This window comes from Siphateles boraxobius, unplaced genomic scaffold (genome assembly GCF_051911475.1).
Source record: "Siphateles boraxobius isolate OS27281-9 unplaced genomic scaffold, OSU_SipBor_1 12, whole genome shotgun sequence".
NCBI lineage: Eukaryota > Metazoa > Chordata > Actinopteri > Cypriniformes > Leuciscidae > Siphateles > Siphateles boraxobius.
The window spans coordinates 15,296,802-15,315,137 of record NW_027508722.1 but is presented as its reverse complement, the minus strand read 5'-3'; the positions used below and the strand labels follow the sequence as shown (position 1 = coordinate 15,315,137).

Below are 18,336 nucleotides of genomic sequence, written 5' to 3'. Positions count from 1 at the left end.
TATTAAAACTCAGCGAATGAGGACCTCACCTCAAAGGCCAAACACTTCCTACGGATAACGGCCACCTCTGCAGTATGAAGAGGAGCAACCTCATTTTTCACTGTCCAGGCCAACTTCTTCATGCTGTTCCACTTCTCTGGCAACTCCTGATAGTTAAGTAAAAGCTTCTCATTCAGAATAGTTTACAGCTAGGGATGCAAGAATGTTAAAATTCTGGACAGTACAAATATAATCCTATACTTATTTTAAAGTTTAGGCCAATATAAAAAATCTATACGATTTTGCCTAAATAAATTAATAATAAAACACAAATCAATCATTTTAAATGTTAAGGTGAATTTAGGCATCACATAATTTAGGGATGCACGATATATCGGCCACCATATCAGTATCGGCCGATATGTGATCATCTTAAATGTTATCGCTATCGGACCGATAAGAACATTTGGCCGATATATAAAAACAGATAAATAATGGATTACTTCCTTCAGCTGAGACACTTCAGATGCACACTGTTCGCCACGATGTTGTTGAATTGCTTGAAATATAATTGGAATCATTTCAAAAAGGAAAATACAGTTAAGTGCAACATGTCATATAATCAACATACAATTATAATGAGAACATCATTATAATTGTGTGCTTGGGTCATGGATTTAATGGTGAGACTTTTGTTTTTGATCTCAAAAATTATATAAAAATTTAGATTTAGGGCAATATATCGGTTATCGGCCAAAATGTTCATATCAGTGCATCCCTAGCATCATTATAATGTACAGCATGAAAAATGAATGATCATTTTGAGATTTTAGATTATATATACACAGTAGTACTGTCTATTTATTATCAGTGTTATTAAATTATTAAGTAAGATTAACTTCAAGTTAGCATTAAATTAAAATAGGGAATCAGGGACATATAAATAACCACTATCAATATACAGTATCAATATTGGACATAATGTATAAACAGATACTTTTTTGAAAAATTCTCTAAATTACAATAATTTTAAAAACTAAATATAAAACTGACTTTTAACTTAAAATACAATGCAATTATTAAATAAAAATGCTAAATAAAAACTGTTTTTACTAGTGGTCTCAAACGTTGGAGAAAAAAAATACTGTTATTAATAATGTTATTAATATAAATTTAAATTTAATTTAGAGTTTAAAGATTAATTTGAGGTCGGGTAAGATATTCTAATGTTTTTTGTAATGTTTGTAAGTCTCTTATGCTCTACAAGGCTGAATTTATTTGATCAAATATAGGGAAAAAGAACATTCAAAAGTTCAACTGTATAAAAAAATATACAAATAACATTTTAATCAATTTAATGCATCCTTGAGGAAAAAAACAAACCTATGTGGGGCTGTCAAATACTCTCACCTCAAGCTGCATATGGACACACTCAGATAGGGTTTCTCCATATTGCTCCAGAAGAGTGACCACTTCACTAACACGTTCAAAAAGCTGGTCAGTACAAGACTGCCTGTTTTTGACAGCCAGCAGGAAACCCATCACCTGTACAAGAGCCTGGTAGTCTCCACTGCACACCGGCTCTTTAAGCCTAGATTCCGCCTGGAGCATGAACTCCTTTAGTTCAGCAATACTGAAGACATCAAGATTACAAACCAGCAGAAATCAATTGCTTTTATTGATTGAGTACAACATTTGGAGTTTGGAGGAAAATTGGGGCATTAAAGTGATTTTTTCTATGTAATTACGGAAAGGTCTCTCACCTGCCGGTAACATAAGACATCAGGTGCTTCTTAAACATCCAGCTCCATTTTTTGATTATGTTTAAAAGACTCATCTTGAACGAACGGATATCCACTCTAAACCAACCGTCAAATACCTGCCAGTCCTCCAAACGGCTGACCTCTGCATGCAATTCTTCATAATGATTCATCTGTTGTGAAAGGAGACATCTCACTAATAAAATGACAAACCCTTCATACTGCTCTTAAAACAGTGTATGGACAGTCATCTATATCTATTTAGATATAGATATATGTTGTACCAAATTAGTAACTTGTTTCAAAAGCTGATATTCATGGAGAAACATTAAAAGCAGTGCAGTTTCACCTGCTCTTTGAATTGCACTGTGGTGGGAGGATTTTCTGGAAATGCATCCTCTCCATATGCTTCCACCTCTTGAGCTGTCAGTGCATGACTATAGAGGAGGAACTGCCTGAGAAACTCAACCCTGTCATCAAGCCACAGGGGACCGTAGCGGATAAATGTGTCCTGGTATTGTAAGGCTTTCTTCATGACTTCATCAACTTTCTCCATTACTTCCTTCCGGAGATCTAAGAGGTCAAACATGTCCTCGACGTCAACCTAAATGCATGAATTCAAAAATATTATGAGTATATGTACAAAAAAAACATTACTGCAAGAAATCTTTCTGATATAGATTTGACAGCAATAGAGAGAAAGAAAGCTGAAAATTCTTCTCTTTTACACTTTTCGAAAGGCATTTATTCATTCAAATTATAATAATATATTTAATTATGTTATATTAAGAGTATCAATTAATTTACATAATGAAATATATTTTTATTTCAATACTTTTTATAGATATTATTTGTCAAAATTTCTTAAAATGTGTTATATATCTCTTTTTCTGTAATTGCAGCATGCATTCAACCTGACATAAAGTTTTTTCAATTTCATCTTCAGCAGAAGATCACGTGGCAACAAATTAGCTTTTTTGACTAGTGACCTAGAAAATATTATATTTCTAATACTGCAGAATTTTCCATTTACCATGTAGACAATTCCTTGTTTTAAATGTGTATAAATCCTAAAACTTTCAATTCCTTATTTATTTCCAGGTTTCAATTTTATTTTAAATCCCAGATTTTCAATTTGACCTCAGACTTTTGGAATCCGCTGTAAATTCACCTGGTAGTCTTCCACGTTTAGGTGAGGTGCCACCCTCTTCACTTGAGCAGACATCTTGAACAAATCACCTAGTAATTCTTCCACCAGTTCGTAAAGTCCATCACCACCATCTCGATCCAGAGATGGTTTAAACGTAATCTCTGATCCCATCAATAGCATTTGAGACTCAAACAGGGGAGCCTGCCTCACTGAGCTCTCCATATTCTCAATGAAATACTCCAGAGAAGTTGAGATAGCACTGTAAAATCCCTCCACCACCATATCATCCACATGCTCCAAATAGGCTTTCCATGCATCTGAAGAACTATCCGCTCCAAAAAGGATCATGTTCTCCTGGAAAAGATACAAGAAATAAATGTTAGACAAAATGTGTACAAAAATAATCTATAAAAAAAGACTGCCTCACCTGTAACAAACTATGGATTGTTTCTCCATCTTTCCTGAGGTTGTTGTAGCTTTTTGCCACTCTTGCTGCTCTATCTTCCAGTTGTAATATCGAGTCTTTCTTAAGGTCTTTTCTGCAGAACATCGGCTGTTTGCTCCATCCATTCATCAGAACGTCAATCATCTCAATGTTGTCTTTAGTTTTCTGAAGTCTTCTCTCCAGCTGACAGACTGTGTCCTGAAGTGTGCAGATGTAGTCCCAGCTGTTCTGGCTTTGCCATGTTAGCTCACTTTCTGCTTGATGCAGTTGCCGGTCAACAATCTCCATCTCCTCTTTTATAAGAGGAGACTCCAATTCAAGAGTCGTCTGTTTCACCTTATTGTACCACTGCACTAGTAAATGTAGGCTCCCAAGGTTCTAATGGAGATCAGGTTATATACTCATAATGTGCATCCAGAACGTAAAAACCAAATTTGACTAATAACAGACAATCTGAGCATTCACTAACCTTAAAGAACATCTTTCTATTTTCATACACCTTTAAAGCAGCAGAAGGGATGTTCATCTGATTAAGGATTTTTAGGTGTTTCACATCCTTGAGCACAGCAATCAGCTAAGGTGTAGAAGTTCAATATTATGCAGATGAATACAATGAACAAATTGTCAAAATTAGATGCTCTAGCATTTGAAATTGATGCCTTATGCTGATGGCTTATTTTAAATGTATGTTCTTCACCTCTTGATTGACGTTAACTGACAGTAGGTCAGTGCTGGGATCTCTTTTGATTAGGGGCTGATCCAGGTTCATCTGGCAGACCTGAGTAATATCACCACACCAGCTCAAATAGACCTGCTTCTCGTACTCATCTAAATGAGAGGACATCTCCAGGTATTTATGATAGACCAGCTCCATCTCTTCTCCTTCCATACTCCTGTAATATAAATGCCCCAACCTCTTTAGATTCATTTGAATCGTCAAAAATTATGATCTCAATAGAATTTAAAAACACTTACAGCTCCAGAACAAATCGAAGATTGTTCCAAGGGATTTGAATTCTGTCTCGAAGCATTTTTGCCCACTTCAGAGCCCCTGTCATAGCAGGCATGTTCTTGCTCGAAAGCATTTTATTCCTCTTTTTCTGGAATTACATGATGAATTACTACACAATGTGCTTTCTGTACAAGAACTACAATCTATTAAAAAACAACTACTTTACCTGCTCAAGATGAGAATTAAACAGGTGTTTACATCTGTCCAGCTCCTCTCCAAAAAGTTCAATCACTTTGGAGAAATTCGGAATAAAAGTTTCCTTTATGATGTCTCTGTCCAAGAGGGGCTTGAGCACAGTGACCAGCTTCAAATATATGCAGATTGAAAGGTGGGTTACATAGGTTAAGCTATATTCTGCTTTTCCTAAACATTTACCTAAATCCAGTTAATCAGAATTGCTTACTTTGAAAACTGATTCCAATCCTGAACAATCTTGGAAGGCGAGGCACAAAATACTGGACAGACGTCGATCAAAATCTGCAAATTTTTCTTGGAAACTTGAAAAGTCTTTTTCAAAATCCTATATCAGATGTATTAGAATGTACAAGTAATTATCTGTTAAACAATGCTGATATTGAAATACTTTTTGCTAATGAAATTAAGTTTTAAACGCACATTATAATGTGTTAAAACGTTACATGACACATAGAACAAAAAATATGATTTATGAGGACAACTAAGCCTTGGAGGGTTAAAAAAAAGAAGGTTGGCTGAATCAGACATTATTCTATATCCAAACATACACGTTATAAGAAAGGTCCATAAAAAAATCTGTCACAATGAGACCGGTATACAGTATATTTCACAGAAATGAAAACAGTGAGAGTTATATCTGCTATTGCATTAAACACTCAAATATCATGTTATGTACACTGACATATTCAGTGAGGCATTATTATTGTACTACCAGACATCCAACGGTTTAAGCTAACATGGCAAATGTGCGTTTCTATATAACTTACTGGGAGTTGTGTTATCTTATGGCTGATTCTAATCTATCTCAAGCAAGGAATATAAAATCATGAAGGAATAAAACCTGAGAAGTCAAATCGAGTGGATTGTATTCTTGATCCCTCATGTCTTTGCAGAGCTGGAGAAACTCTGTATGTAGGTGAGAGACCTGCTCAGTGTAAACTCTTCCTCTGATACCTCCAAAAAACAGCTTCTCCAACCTTTGGAACTCCAGCTTAGTGGAGAAAAGGGCCTGGAAAACATAATTTTTCTAAATGTTACTGTCAACCTAAACAAATAGTAATGAATATTATTACTTGCATCAAATAAAAGTGAACGGTGACTGAAAGTGAAAGTACATGTTAACAACTCAAAAGATGTACGGCTTACCTTCAACTGTAAAGCACGAGCCAAGAAGCCATCAAATCGAGTAAATACAAGAGCTGAGGGGAAATCCCAGCACTTTGCTGTAGAATAATGACTGGCCAAAGCAGCCAATTTCTGTCTGTATGTCTTGAACGTTTCCCTGACACACCTGAAAACTCCCACCACAGTCTGTAACTTCTCCAAAGCATCTTCAGTCTCTTCTTTCATCAGCTCTTCCACACCAAGATATGAAGTGGCCTAGTTGGAGGAAAGATTGACATTTTGGTTACAAGAACAACATTTTAATCTCTATTCCTACAATAGCCATGGTTGACTCCTAAATTGACCAACTGATTGATTGATTGATCAATAAACACACAAATAATTTTTTTAAATCTAGTTTTAGGGACTGTTCACACAACAAGTTAGCTTACGCTATGGAAAAACTCCTTTCCTCGAGAATATTGAAGCAAACTTTTTAAAACGCAGTGCAGCTGCAGAGCAGACATACAGCTGAGCGCTATATCCTTTACAAGCAAATAGTGTGTCGCTATTGCGACTCACTTTTCTAAAAGAGCAATTTCTAAGCATTGTTTCAAATGCCTCGGGTCTCCTGCGCCTTGTGCAGAGGCCCTCTCTTTGGCAGACATCGTCCGTGGAAGCTGCACTTGCTAAGGGCAGCTGCCCGGAGTGTGATGAAATGGCGCTCTCCACCCTGCGGTCTCGTCTGGCCACCTTCGCCCACGACGACTCCACGCCTCCCACTCCACATTTTCCTCTGATCGAGCAGCGCAAGAAAAAGCACAGCGCACAGAGGATGCCTGAGCAGATGAACACGAGCGAGCACACGCCAGCCCAGTCCCCGCGTGCCTCGCTCTCTTGCAGAGAAACACCCTCGCAGGTCCCATTTACTCAGGCAGACCAGCTCAAGCGAGCAGCAAGCGGCCGTTCTCGTCTCTTTTGGTAGATCAGACGAGGAAGATGAGAAGGATGACAGCGTTTCTCTCGCTGCACCCGAATGCGAGGAATGGGCGGGCTCCGTGACTCACCAACTCAAGCCAGCGCAAACGACGTGAGAACCAGCTTTGACGCAGAGCTTCTCCGCGTGCTAACTAAGGCCGTTGAAGACCTCAGGCTCGAGTGGTCTTTGCCCGAGGAGCACACGCGCAGCAGGCTGGACGAATGGTTCCTATAGGCGCGCCGACAGGCCCCTTAGAAGAGATCCGTCCCCTTCTTTCCAGAAGTGCACGACGAGCTAACGAAGTCGTTGAAAGCACCGCATTCATCTAGTCTAAAGTCTTCCTTCTCTTCAAAGCTCTCGACCGTCTACCGCGCTGTGGAAAAAGGTTATGAAGCGATCCCTCCCCTCGAAGAGGCGGTGGCCGCACACCTCTGCCCTCCCACATCTATGGGATGGAAAGCTAAGGCGACCCACCCATTGAAGCCTTGCCGCACCACTTCATCTCTCGCTGGCCGAGCAGTACGCCTCCGCTGGTCAAGCTCCTTCAGGGCTTCACACCATGAGTGTCCTCCAGGTTTTTCAGGCCAAACCTCTCCGTTCGATGGACAAGTATGGACTGGAACCGGAAGCTTTCAGAGACCAGCGCAGCGCCACAGACCTGGCTCTTTGAGTAACCAAATCAACCACCCAGGTGATTGGTAGGTGCATGGCGAACTTGACGGTGCTTGACCGTCATATTTGGTTGAACTTAACAGAGATGAAGGATGCAGATAGGGCAGCTTTTCTGGACTCCCCTATCTCCACCACCGGTCTGTTTGGCCCATCAGTCAAAGGTTTCATGGAACGTTACACAGAGGCTCAGAAAGCGTCGCAGGCTATGCGTCCCTTTCTCCCTAAACGATCCAGCGATTGTGTTGGACCCGGAGCCTTGGAAGCCTTCCTAGCCACTGTGACAGGAAGGAAAAGAGAGTGTTTGAGTCCCGCCGAGGCCGGACCAACCTGCAAAAAGCTTTTCACACATCTCCCAGTCCCCTCTTTAGTTCAGGTGGCTGGGAACTTCAACATTGCGGTAAACAAGTCTGTTTTAAAACATGCAGACCTGGATGGATGCAGCTCTCGCCCCCCTGAGACAACGGGGAGTGCGAACGTTGAACTACCTCGACAATTGGCTGGTTATAGCCCAATCGGAGGCGCAGTTAATAACTCACAGATCATGGCTCCTCAGCTTTCTAGAATGCCTAGGTCTCAGGATCAATGCTTCAAAAAGCGCACTGTCTCCCAGCCAGAGTATACCTTTTCTGGGAACGGTCATAAATTCTATACACTTGAGAGCGTGGCTGACGTCAGAGTGTGCGCTCGCCATCCAGCGTCTATTTTGAAAAGGAAAGTGATCTCGACAGATGACTCCAACAGAGGTTGGGGGGCCCTATACGAGGGCAGGCCCATCTCCGGCCTTTGGTCGAGCCCGGAGAGGTGTCTACACATAAACTGTCTAGGGATGAGAGCAGTCGAACTGGCCAAGCCGCCCGCTGTACGCATTCCCGCCGGTCACGATGCTACCTCAGGTCATCGAACGGATCAGGGAGAGCAAGTGTGCAGTGCTCTTGGTAGCCCCGATCTGGAAGAACCAGTCATGGTTCTCCGAGTTGACTCAGCTGCTGGAATCAGCCCCATGGCCGATACCGCTGAGGAGAGACCTCCTCACGCAGGCGAATGGGACGATCTGGCATCCCCGTCCCGACCTGTTGGCCCTCCATGTTTGGCTCCTCAACGGGTATCCGGGAACCTTCCGGATAAGGTGCTAAATACCATTAATGAAGCGAGAGCGCCTTCAACCAGGCGTCTTTATGCTCTAAAATGGTCAGTGTTCTCCAGCTGGTGCACAGCGCGGAATCTGGACCCTTAGTAATGTGGAGTAACAAGGGTACTTTTCTTTCTATAAGAGCTTTTGGATGCAGGTCGCACCCCCTCCACGCTCAAAGTATATGTGGCGGCCATAGCAGCATTTGACGCTCATGTGGCCGGGCAATCACTGGGAAGGTGGCCTCCGTTGTCTCATAGGCATCAAAGCTCATTCCACGAGAGGCATGGCCTCGTCATGGGCATGGTCGAGTGGAATACCAATTGAAGATATTTGTGCGGCGGCAGGCTGGGCCTCCCCATCCACATTTATGAGGTTTTATAATGAAAGTTCCCGCTTTGCAAGCGAGGGTTCTTTCTGTGTTAAGCACATTTTCACAATTATAAGAGCTGACGTCTGTCTGGTCCTGGTTAAAACTGAACTGCGGTTCTATATACCATATAAGAAGGAGAATGGCCCCCTATATGGCCCATTCCTATTCTTTTCCTATATAAGGCTCATTACTGATCTGGTCATATTAGGACTCATAACTTTACTCTTCTATGAGCCGCGGGCGCTTGGCCCTAGGCTATAGTATGGGGCGAAGTTTTTAAGCATGCACAGAGTTTTGAAAGGGGTTTCCATAGCGTAAGCTAGCTTCCGCAATACTAGAGACCTCTCGAAAGGGAACGTCTCGGTTACTAACGTAACCTCGGTACACTGAGAGTAGGGAACGAGTATTGCGTAACTCGCCGTGCTACTGTGCTTTGATCAGGAGATCGCTTTAGTCGATTTAACCTGAATTCTATGGCGAAATGGGGGCTTATGTAGCTATAAGCCATGCCCATTCTGGTGGGCTCTGACGCGCGCGGGCGCAGAACGTCCAGATTGATTCGCATTTCCTATCCGACTCGTCATAGGTTCGTGCAGTTGCCGCACCACAAGCCAATGAGTGAGCTAAGGTGCTCAGCTGTATGTCTGCTGTGTAGCTGCACTGAGTTTTAAAAAACTTGCTTCAATATTCTCGAGAAAAGGAGTTTTCCCATAGAGTAAGCGCACTTACGCAATACTCGTTCCCTACTCTCAGGGAACCAAGGTTACGTTAGTAACCGACATGACATCAGCATTTTGGGGGCCGAAAATGTTTTTGAACATTTTCTTTCAATTTTTAAAAATGGGTTTTAAAGTGAATGTTTTTGAAAACGATACCAATAGTCTCCGTGTGAGCTACAAAAACGCAAATTTGTGAAACCTGCAAAATCATGTGCGTATAGGTCATAGTGTTTCTTTACAAAGTCACATCGCCAACTACTGGCCTGGCATGAATAATACAGGCGTTTTTTTTTGTCGTTTCCGCAGATCCGTGTGAATGGGGACTGTTTTGACAACGTTGTTGCCTTACAAGAAAAACGCAAAGGAAAAACTTTCCCGTTTTTAGTACATCGTTGTCATGTAAATGTACGCTAAAACACATATCCCAAGTTCTTACAACTTAATTTTTTGTATTCAGCTTGGATTTATATGGTTTTGATACCATTTTGAAAATATTTTTATGGACTCTTTAGACAAAGTAAAATGTACTAACATCTTTACACATTAAATACATGTGAGTGTACACATTTTAAACATTATTTTCAAATATATACGAAGTAAAAAGTACTTTTTAAAATATCATGAATTATTTTTTCAAAAATATATTCTTTTTAGGGAGCTAATCCTGCCTTGTCATTAAAAAAAATATTTTAAGAGACATATAGACCTTAACACACATTTTTTTGCTTATTGTTGGTCACATCACATGACTTTTTTTTGGAGGACAAACGTTTTTACAATCATACACTAAGCATATACAAAGACTTGTCATATTGTCATACCTGCTGAATGAGCAGGTTGCAGAGCTCCTGCAGCAGCGCAACAATGCGTGCAGGTAAACGATAGAAAGAACAGTGAATCCAGACCAGAAATATAAGATGAAAGACTGGTGGAATGAGTGTATGGATGTATGAGAACTCATCCTCCTCCAGTTGACAAAGCAATGACCCAAGTGGCTGAAGGTGAAGATCTATAGCCCTGGCTTCCTGCAAAGCTGAGGGACAAATATACAAAAATGATAACTGGGCAGAATGTTAACAGAATGGCATTAAAGGTATAGTTCATCCAACAATTAAAATGTTGTCATCATTTACTCACCCTCAAGTCGTTCCAAACCTGCATGAATTTCTTTCTTCTGCTTAACACAAAAGAAGATATTTTGATGAATATGGGAAACCAAACAGTTAATGGGCCCCATTGACTTCCAGATTATTTTTTCCCATACTGTGGAAGTCAATGGGGCCCATGAACTGTTTGGTTTGGTTTCCCATATTCTTCAAAATAACTTCTTTGTGTTGTGTTTTTGTGTGAAAGAAATTCATACAGGTTTGGAACAACTTGAAGGTGAGTAAATGATGACAGAATCCCTGTCCCTTTAAGTAGTAGAACGAACAATAGAAAATGTAACTGCATTAATCAAATTTGGCAGAGACATCACGTCTTACCATTAAAAACAGCCTCTGTCAAAGCTTTGAATGGTGGGAAATAACTGCTGTCTATTATTTCCAGAATCCTGATCATTTTCTGAACACAAGGATTCTGTAGCTGGGGTTTACAAAAGACATAGTTCATTATCAAACATTCCTGCTTTGTACTCTGTAAAAATGCTTGTTGCTGGACAAACCTGATCATAAATACTCTGTATGTTTGTTTTCCTGGACCTCCAGAAGTCAAGTTCAGCTTTTGGTCCAGGGTTCAACCCCTTCACAATCAATTCAGCAGAGTCTGCTCTTAAGACTTTATGGATCATGTGCATCCAGCTGATGACCATGGACTCAACTGCATGTATCATGGCTCTGTTCCGACTGTTGTGCCTTGTTTGCAAATAAGAAATTGATTTTTGTTTTAGACAAAATGAAGACAATTGATGTTTTTTAATATACCTCTATGTGCATGTATCCATAAATCAAATTACAAGACAAAAACATGAAAGAAAACAACATATTAGTTGATTTGAGGCCAAAACCAAGATTTTAGACATAATTAAGATACATCTCTGCTGGCTTTAATGATCAAAGTGATCTTAAGGGAAGTACCTACACCATTGTTCAAAAGTTTAGGGTTGGTAAGTTAAAAAAAAGAGTCTCTTATGCACACCAAAGCTGCATTTATTTGATCAAAAATGCAATAAAAATAGTAATATTGTGAAATATTATTACAATTCAAAATAAATGCTTTCTATCTTAGTATATTTTAAAATGTATTTCAGATGGCAAAGCTGAATTGTCACCATCATTACTCCTGTCTTCAGTGTCACATGATCCTTCAGAATTTAGTCGTATATGATGATTTGATGCTCAAGAAACATTTATCATTATCATCAGTTGAAAAGTTATGATGCTTGATATTTTTTGTGAAAACTGCAAAAATAAATTTTTGTGTGGATTCTTTGACGAACACAACACAAGAAAGCATTTATTTGAAATATAAGTTTTTGTATTTAACAATGTTAGTCTTTACAGTCACTTTTGATCAATTTAATGCATCCTTGCTGAATAAAAAAATCTTAATTTCTTCTTTACAAAACAAATCTTACCGACCACAAACTTTTGAACAATATTGTAAATTATGAACACAAAAAAATAAACAATACTCATACAGTGTGATCGTTTCCTCTTGACATTGGTCTATCCATTCTCTGACGGCGGGAATGGGAAGAACAGTTTTGCCACAATACTGTCCTCTCACCACGGTGACCTTGCTTTGCAAATTCTCGATGTGATGTGACATATCCTGTGATATTATATTCGGCCACATTTGGTGATTCTTCTTGTTCGACAGAAGTGGCAGACAGACCTTGATGCAAAATAATAAATTTTACAGGCATTTTTAACACTTGACTGGAAATTTTTAGGCCAATACATTCAAACTGTATACTTCTTTTCAATTCTGTTCAAAAAGATGAAAATATAACACTCCACATTTGATGGGGGCGTACGTGCTAATATTCCATTTCATTGTGTAGCCTATTTATTTACCTTTTTTTGACAGCAAATCAAACAGTTGTGGACCTGAGAGTCTACAAGTGTTCATTACCTTCTCCATGGTGTCTGACAGCTGTGGCAGAAAGGAAGGTGACAGCACCCCAAAAAGTAAAGAACCCCTATAGTTTTGTGGGAGGATGGGGGCATTTCCTTTTTTGAGGATGTAAACTTCCTTGTCTTTACAGAGATGACAAGCCTAAAGTGTACATATAAAACAACGGGTAATTGTTGCTGCATAATAGCTATTAAAAGAATACACCTGTGATTTATGATTTTGAATGCAGTGAATAACTTTAGGCCTATATATAAATATCAGACAGAAATGTAAACACACAAGGCCTTTTTGGTCACTTACCTCTGTAGAAACAGTGAGAGTATTGGACGCTGTTACACTGAAAAATAACAGTCTAATAGGCGTTTCGAAAAACGAAGTAAAAAGTATTTTGTTTTTTTCAGCTTTGACACATTTTTTCCATGTATCATTTTCGAGTCTGAGCATCCGGCAAATTGTCTCGCCTAAATACTGCACCCTGAGGTCTTCCGAAAAAGCTGTTTCTTCCTCTTCTGACATGTTTGTTGTCCTTGTGGAACGGACGCAAACGGTCCAAAAATCTTTTTTTTTAAAGTTGACGCGTGTTTTCTAAATAAAGCATGTGGAACGCGAGCAGTGTCACGTGTTCACATATTGCGTTTCATGCACGCTGAAGAGATTTAATTCGGAAACAGTGCAAAAAAGAGGCGGTACAGCGTCCAGTTTCCTTGGTTACCTTCGCTTCTAACATGCACCCCCACCCAGGCCACACGTCAGTCGTTCAAACCAAAAAGTTGGTCTCATTTGTCAACATGAACGATTAAAATAGTATTTACTTCAAATCAAAGAATACGTTAGTCATCATGACTTAGTAAGAGACCAAACTCGCACACTTTTACAAACATTCCACTATGAACATTCCAATTCTAAAGTATTCTAGTTCTTAGAAAATATATAAATCTACTTTTGCATCTGTATTGTGTCATTCTTCTTTCAAATTAAAATTTGAACATTCTTAAAAGTAAATGTATATTAAATTAAATTTAAAAATTAATTAAAAGTATATCACTCTTAATACTTTAACTGATATTGCCCATTGTTAAGATTTTAAATGATTTCAATTAGCATTTAAAAAGCAAACCTACAAAACTGATGATTGCATGCACATGTGATGTTTAATTCTTGAATAACAATTAGGCTACTGTATGTCTCTCACACACTTCTATTGTTGCACAACTCAAGATTCCCTGTTCACAAGTTGTGTAGCCTAACTGAGGAGTGTTAAATGAATTGTTCAGAAGGCCTCTGCTGACTTTCACGTGAGTGCACCAATAATGCCCTCTAGGGGCCTGTACCATTGAAACACACTAATGCGCGCTGACTGCAGTGCTGTCGACGAACAGACGTTCGGTGGCTGATCACACTGCTTAATGAGCGCTGGAAGCTCCTTACAATTCTGCCCTCCTTTAACGGTTTCCCACATAATTGGTAGTTTCTAACTAAATTTAAGGAACATATTTAATCATGAGGAGTAGTATAAAAACTAGCGGAGATAATTAGTAGCCTAAATATCTTTTGCGTCTCATACCCTTGTTAGCCTCAAAATCGGATTGGACTTTTATTTTCAAATACTAGGCTAATTTAGATCTGTTTATATATTCGCTCACTCGTTGTTCCCTAGAGTAACATATTCCGTCTGCAATGAACCAGTGCGCGATTTCTATGATTTCAGACACAATCACTGTTTGTGGCAAATTCTCTGAGACTTCGTGTCGAAGCACGTCACTCGCTCCTCCTGGCGTTAACAGTCTTGGAAACCATGGGAATGTCGTTTGAACTGAACAGAATGCGATATCCGGCCACATGCGGCCTTCCTATGAGTGGCCCTGCGGTGTTATGCAAGCTTCATAAAAGAACAAATTTGTTATCCTCCACCCGAGGGCATCTGTTGATGGATACGTCCTCCAGGGGTCTAGAGGAAGTAACCATTCAACAGCCGCTGCTTATCTTGCTTTGGCCTACTTGTTTTAAGTGTTCCTCACTTACGACATGACAGACTGAAGTGCTCCACTTGGAAGGTAATAAACGCCTTTTTTATTTTATTTTTGATGGCGAGTAGCCACGGATTCCTTCCTGAACAAACCCATTTACTGCATGACTTGATTCTGACTCAGACAAGTGCAGTTTATTTCCTTGTAATTTATAATACATACTTTATACTTGAGACTGACATGGAACAAACTGGCTGCTCTTCAGGTTATGCTGATAAACTGTAGGCTATCACCTCTGGATTCAGGAACATTCCCTTGAGGCAGAGAAGGAATTCCAGGAGTTTTGAATTTGAATAAATAAAACTGCAGGAGCATTTTATTAGAACATGCTAATATGGCACATGTTATTATTAACCCTATAGGGCAAAAAAAAAAACATTTGATTGTAGGGAGAGGGAGGAGAGACAGATTTTGAGCATTCCCACAGAAAATGCGTTACCCACATGTGTCCAGTGGGAAGCTTTATCCTTCTTAATAAACCCCCCAAAATACTGGAGGTAGGCCTACCCTATTGACCTGAAAGAAGATTAAAAGAGGATACTATTTCTCATAAACCAAGTGCATTATCACACAGTGTAATGTGACCGTATCCAAACTCTTTTAACACTGATGAAACAGTTTAGTAGTAGTAGTATAAATATATGTGTGTGTGTGTGTGTGTGTGTGTGTGTGTGTGTGTGTGTGTGTGTGTGTGTGTGTGTGTGTGTGTGTGTGTGTGTTTTTACTAATTTAGTTATTTTATATGCAGATGCCTCATAGACCCCTCTGCCAGCTTCTCTCTTTGGGATGACGGAGTGTGGGGTGCAGGGTGTGTGACGTTGAACCATTTTGCCTGAGATTTCTCAGGGGCCTGTGTGGCATTAGTCTATACGTGGCCTTTTGATTCCTTAATCCCAGCACAGGCGACCCAACACTGGCAGCCGATGAGATATTCCTCTCACAGCCTGTGATTTACGACCTTGCAGCCCGGCACTTAGTACAGAGAGATCACAGGTGCTTCTGAGGCCAGAATAAAAGTTTTAATATGCACACCCTGTGATCCCGACACATTCTGCACACTGGCTTCACTGCCCAAAGAGGATGGGTCAATAAATGCTTAAAAAAATTCATCCAAGACTGCAAAGTAGACTCGGCTATCCAACCGCAGCTGAAAAGTCTGTTTTAAAATTATAAAGAATTCTTATTCTAAATTGCTTAAAGTGTTTGCTGAATGAAAACCATCTATAGGCTACTCAAATAACCCTTCTGGCTCTGACATGTTTTTCCAATGTGTAATTTGAATCATTATTATGATAAGCTGTTTCAAGTTCTCAGGTACAATAACAGGTTTCTGATTATTTTAAACGGAAAATACAACAAAAGGAAATACTCAATAATAAATACTTTTTATTTAATTTACAGAATGTTAACAAAACATTAATTTAAGGGAGTAAAAACTGGACAAAAACGTTGGACTTAAGTCCTCTACACTCTAAAAATCGACCTAATCTAATAAACCTTATGAGTTAAGTAAATGTAAGTAAACAAATTAAGAATTTAAGATCTGAAAAACTATTTGGTACCTTGACAAATACTGAGTAGATCCAACAAGTTTGAGTAACTTAAATATTTGTGTAAGCCAATGTTTATGTAAGTAATGTGGACTAATTTGATTTGAATCCACTACAATTATCAGCTAACTATTAGTAAGAATTAGCGCACACATATGTGCTAACATTATTGAGAGACTATCACTGCAATGGAACACATACTGTTAATATAAAGCAACGCATAGTTTAAATAGTCCTAAAGTCTCTTGAGCTGTCCTCGACCTATAACCAAAAGCTCTAAAAAACGAATAGTTGTATAAATAATTTTATGCATTTATTATTTATACTCAAACAAGCATTAAAATTATATTTTATTAAAGTAGCATAGCTATTTATTATTGTCATATCTACAAAGCAACTAAATTATGTTTAAAAGTATGAGTTCTTCAGAATGGTAATTTAATGCTGTTGACTGTTTGCTTTCCTCTTCAGTATGCACTTCCCGCCACGGTGTCCACTTTACAAGGGGGCTAAAGTCTCAAGTGCACATCTTTTGTGAGTGTAAAGCCAGACTTTGCCAGCAGCATATTAAATTCTGCCTGAGGATTGTGAAGTGAAGATGTCATTGTGTTTAAAGCCGTAGCCACATAGTTGTGTAAGATTTACCAGCAGGGTTGTGAATAACACACTTTGGCATCGATGACTACATTCTAAGTTGTGTCCCAACATGAAAATACATAAATCTCATCTTAACATAAACTTTAAAACTTAACTTTAAAAAACATTGAAAACATTGTACTTTTGTATTGCCACAGGCAGAGAATCAGTAGAATGTTTTCTCAAAGATACATAGATTTTACACAGTAACAATTACTTGAATTCATACATATATATATATATACACATTATAGCCCTATACTATATTATGGATCGAGAGGAAGTGAGAAAGACGCGAATAACGACTTCAAAAATGAATTATCAAACTCTATTGAATAATCGTTAGACTGATTATCCAACCAACAGTGATTTCTAATGTTTAAAATTACAGCACAATGGTGAATCTGTGCAAGTATTACTATAGTGTGAACTGTATGAATGAAAATTGCTCAGTGTAATTTCAAGTTAAAATCAGATTGCCACGTTTTGCATACCCTTTTAAATCAGAAATCCTAAATGTTTTGAGAAACTTTTTTTTTTTAAGGGTCCATGTTAAAATTACACTTTCCAACCAATATGTTGGATACAAACGTTTTTCTGTGTCGCAAGTAAATCCATTTACTCAACTGATTCTAGATAAACACTCATTCACTGTTTGTTTTTTGTTTTCTTCATTTAAAATGATCCATTAGGTCGGGTTAATTGGGTTAAATTCTTATTGTACATAAAGGTTGGAATAAAAGAGAATATGTAATTTTATGAATTACACAATGCATATTTGTTATATGGAAACTATGAATGTAAAAATTTACTTCTAAAAATATGCATTTCATTTAGCGTTACACACTTCCAGTTTAGGCTGTGCCTCTACAGGATTACATCCGAATACATATCAAAATGTTTCAGATTCCATAATACATATATAGATTCTGCCCCTTGCTGGTTTTGCATAGTTTTACACCATTGAAAGACTGCCAAATCAATGTTCTCAACACACTGTCATGACGTGATACAAACAGTCTGATTTGCATTCACAGCCCCTCGCTCTGATTTAGTAACAGTGATATCAGAGCTCGTCTTCTCCTTTCCCTCCCCTCAATGCCCCCTCTTTTTTTTTCTCTATTTCTATCTGTATGCCAGGGGGTGTGCAGTAAATGGCAACACCAATTCACCTGGACTTCACTAGCTTGTAATGGGTGCATTACTGCTCCAGCCCCCCATCCTGTGCCTAACATAAGCGACAGAGGTCAGCTCTCTACTCTGTGCTCCTGATTGAAGGCATTTATGCCAATTATGGGAAACAGCCTTTCTAGGCTAATGACCCCAGCAACCTTGGACTTTTTCTCCTAGTTGGCCTTGGTGACCAAACTGCCTAAGGTCACCGTCTCTTTATGGGTCCTCTCTCCCTTTTGGGTCGACTGAATTGAGACACATTTGCATTTTTCTGTATTCCAATGCAATACACACAGCTGGTCTTTGTTATGCATATTCATCATGGATATGTATGTAATTGTGTTGCCTGACATTG

General features: G+C 39.0%; 1 protein-coding gene across 1 annotated transcript in view; it reads right to left on the bottom strand.

Moving 5' to 3' along the window:
* Nucleotides 1-13,200, bottom strand: part of LOC143718143 (dynein axonemal heavy chain 11) — a 72,786-nt gene extending 59,586 nt beyond the window's left edge. Inside the window, exons 1-19 of the mRNA XM_077209232.1 lie at nt 12,896-13,200; nt 12,593-12,736; nt 12,156-12,352; nt 11,181-11,370; nt 11,002-11,101; nt 10,339-10,550; nt 5,688-5,921; nt 5,383-5,550; nt 4,750-4,866; nt 4,513-4,650; nt 4,310-4,434; nt 4,032-4,227; nt 3,804-3,908; nt 3,317-3,712; nt 2,911-3,243; nt 2,089-2,343; nt 1,743-1,912; nt 1,390-1,612; nt 30-146 (exon numbers count right to left, since the gene is read on the bottom strand). Of these exons, the coding sequence (XP_077065347.1) occupies nt 30-146; nt 1,390-1,612; nt 1,743-1,912; nt 2,089-2,343; nt 2,911-3,243; nt 3,317-3,712; nt 3,804-3,908; nt 4,032-4,227; nt 4,310-4,434; nt 4,513-4,650; nt 4,750-4,866; nt 5,383-5,550; nt 5,688-5,921; nt 10,339-10,550; nt 11,002-11,101; nt 11,181-11,370; nt 12,156-12,352; nt 12,593-12,736; nt 12,896-13,111 (3,636 nt within the window). The 5' untranslated portion in view covers nt 13,112-13,200. The remainder of the gene's footprint in view (nt 1-29; nt 147-1,389; nt 1,613-1,742; nt 1,913-2,088; nt 2,344-2,910; nt 3,244-3,316; nt 3,713-3,803; nt 3,909-4,031; nt 4,228-4,309; nt 4,435-4,512; nt 4,651-4,749; nt 4,867-5,382; nt 5,551-5,687; nt 5,922-10,338; nt 10,551-11,001; nt 11,102-11,180; nt 11,371-12,155; nt 12,353-12,592; nt 12,737-12,895) is intronic.
* Between the last annotated feature and the right edge of the window lie 5,136 nt (nt 13,201-18,336).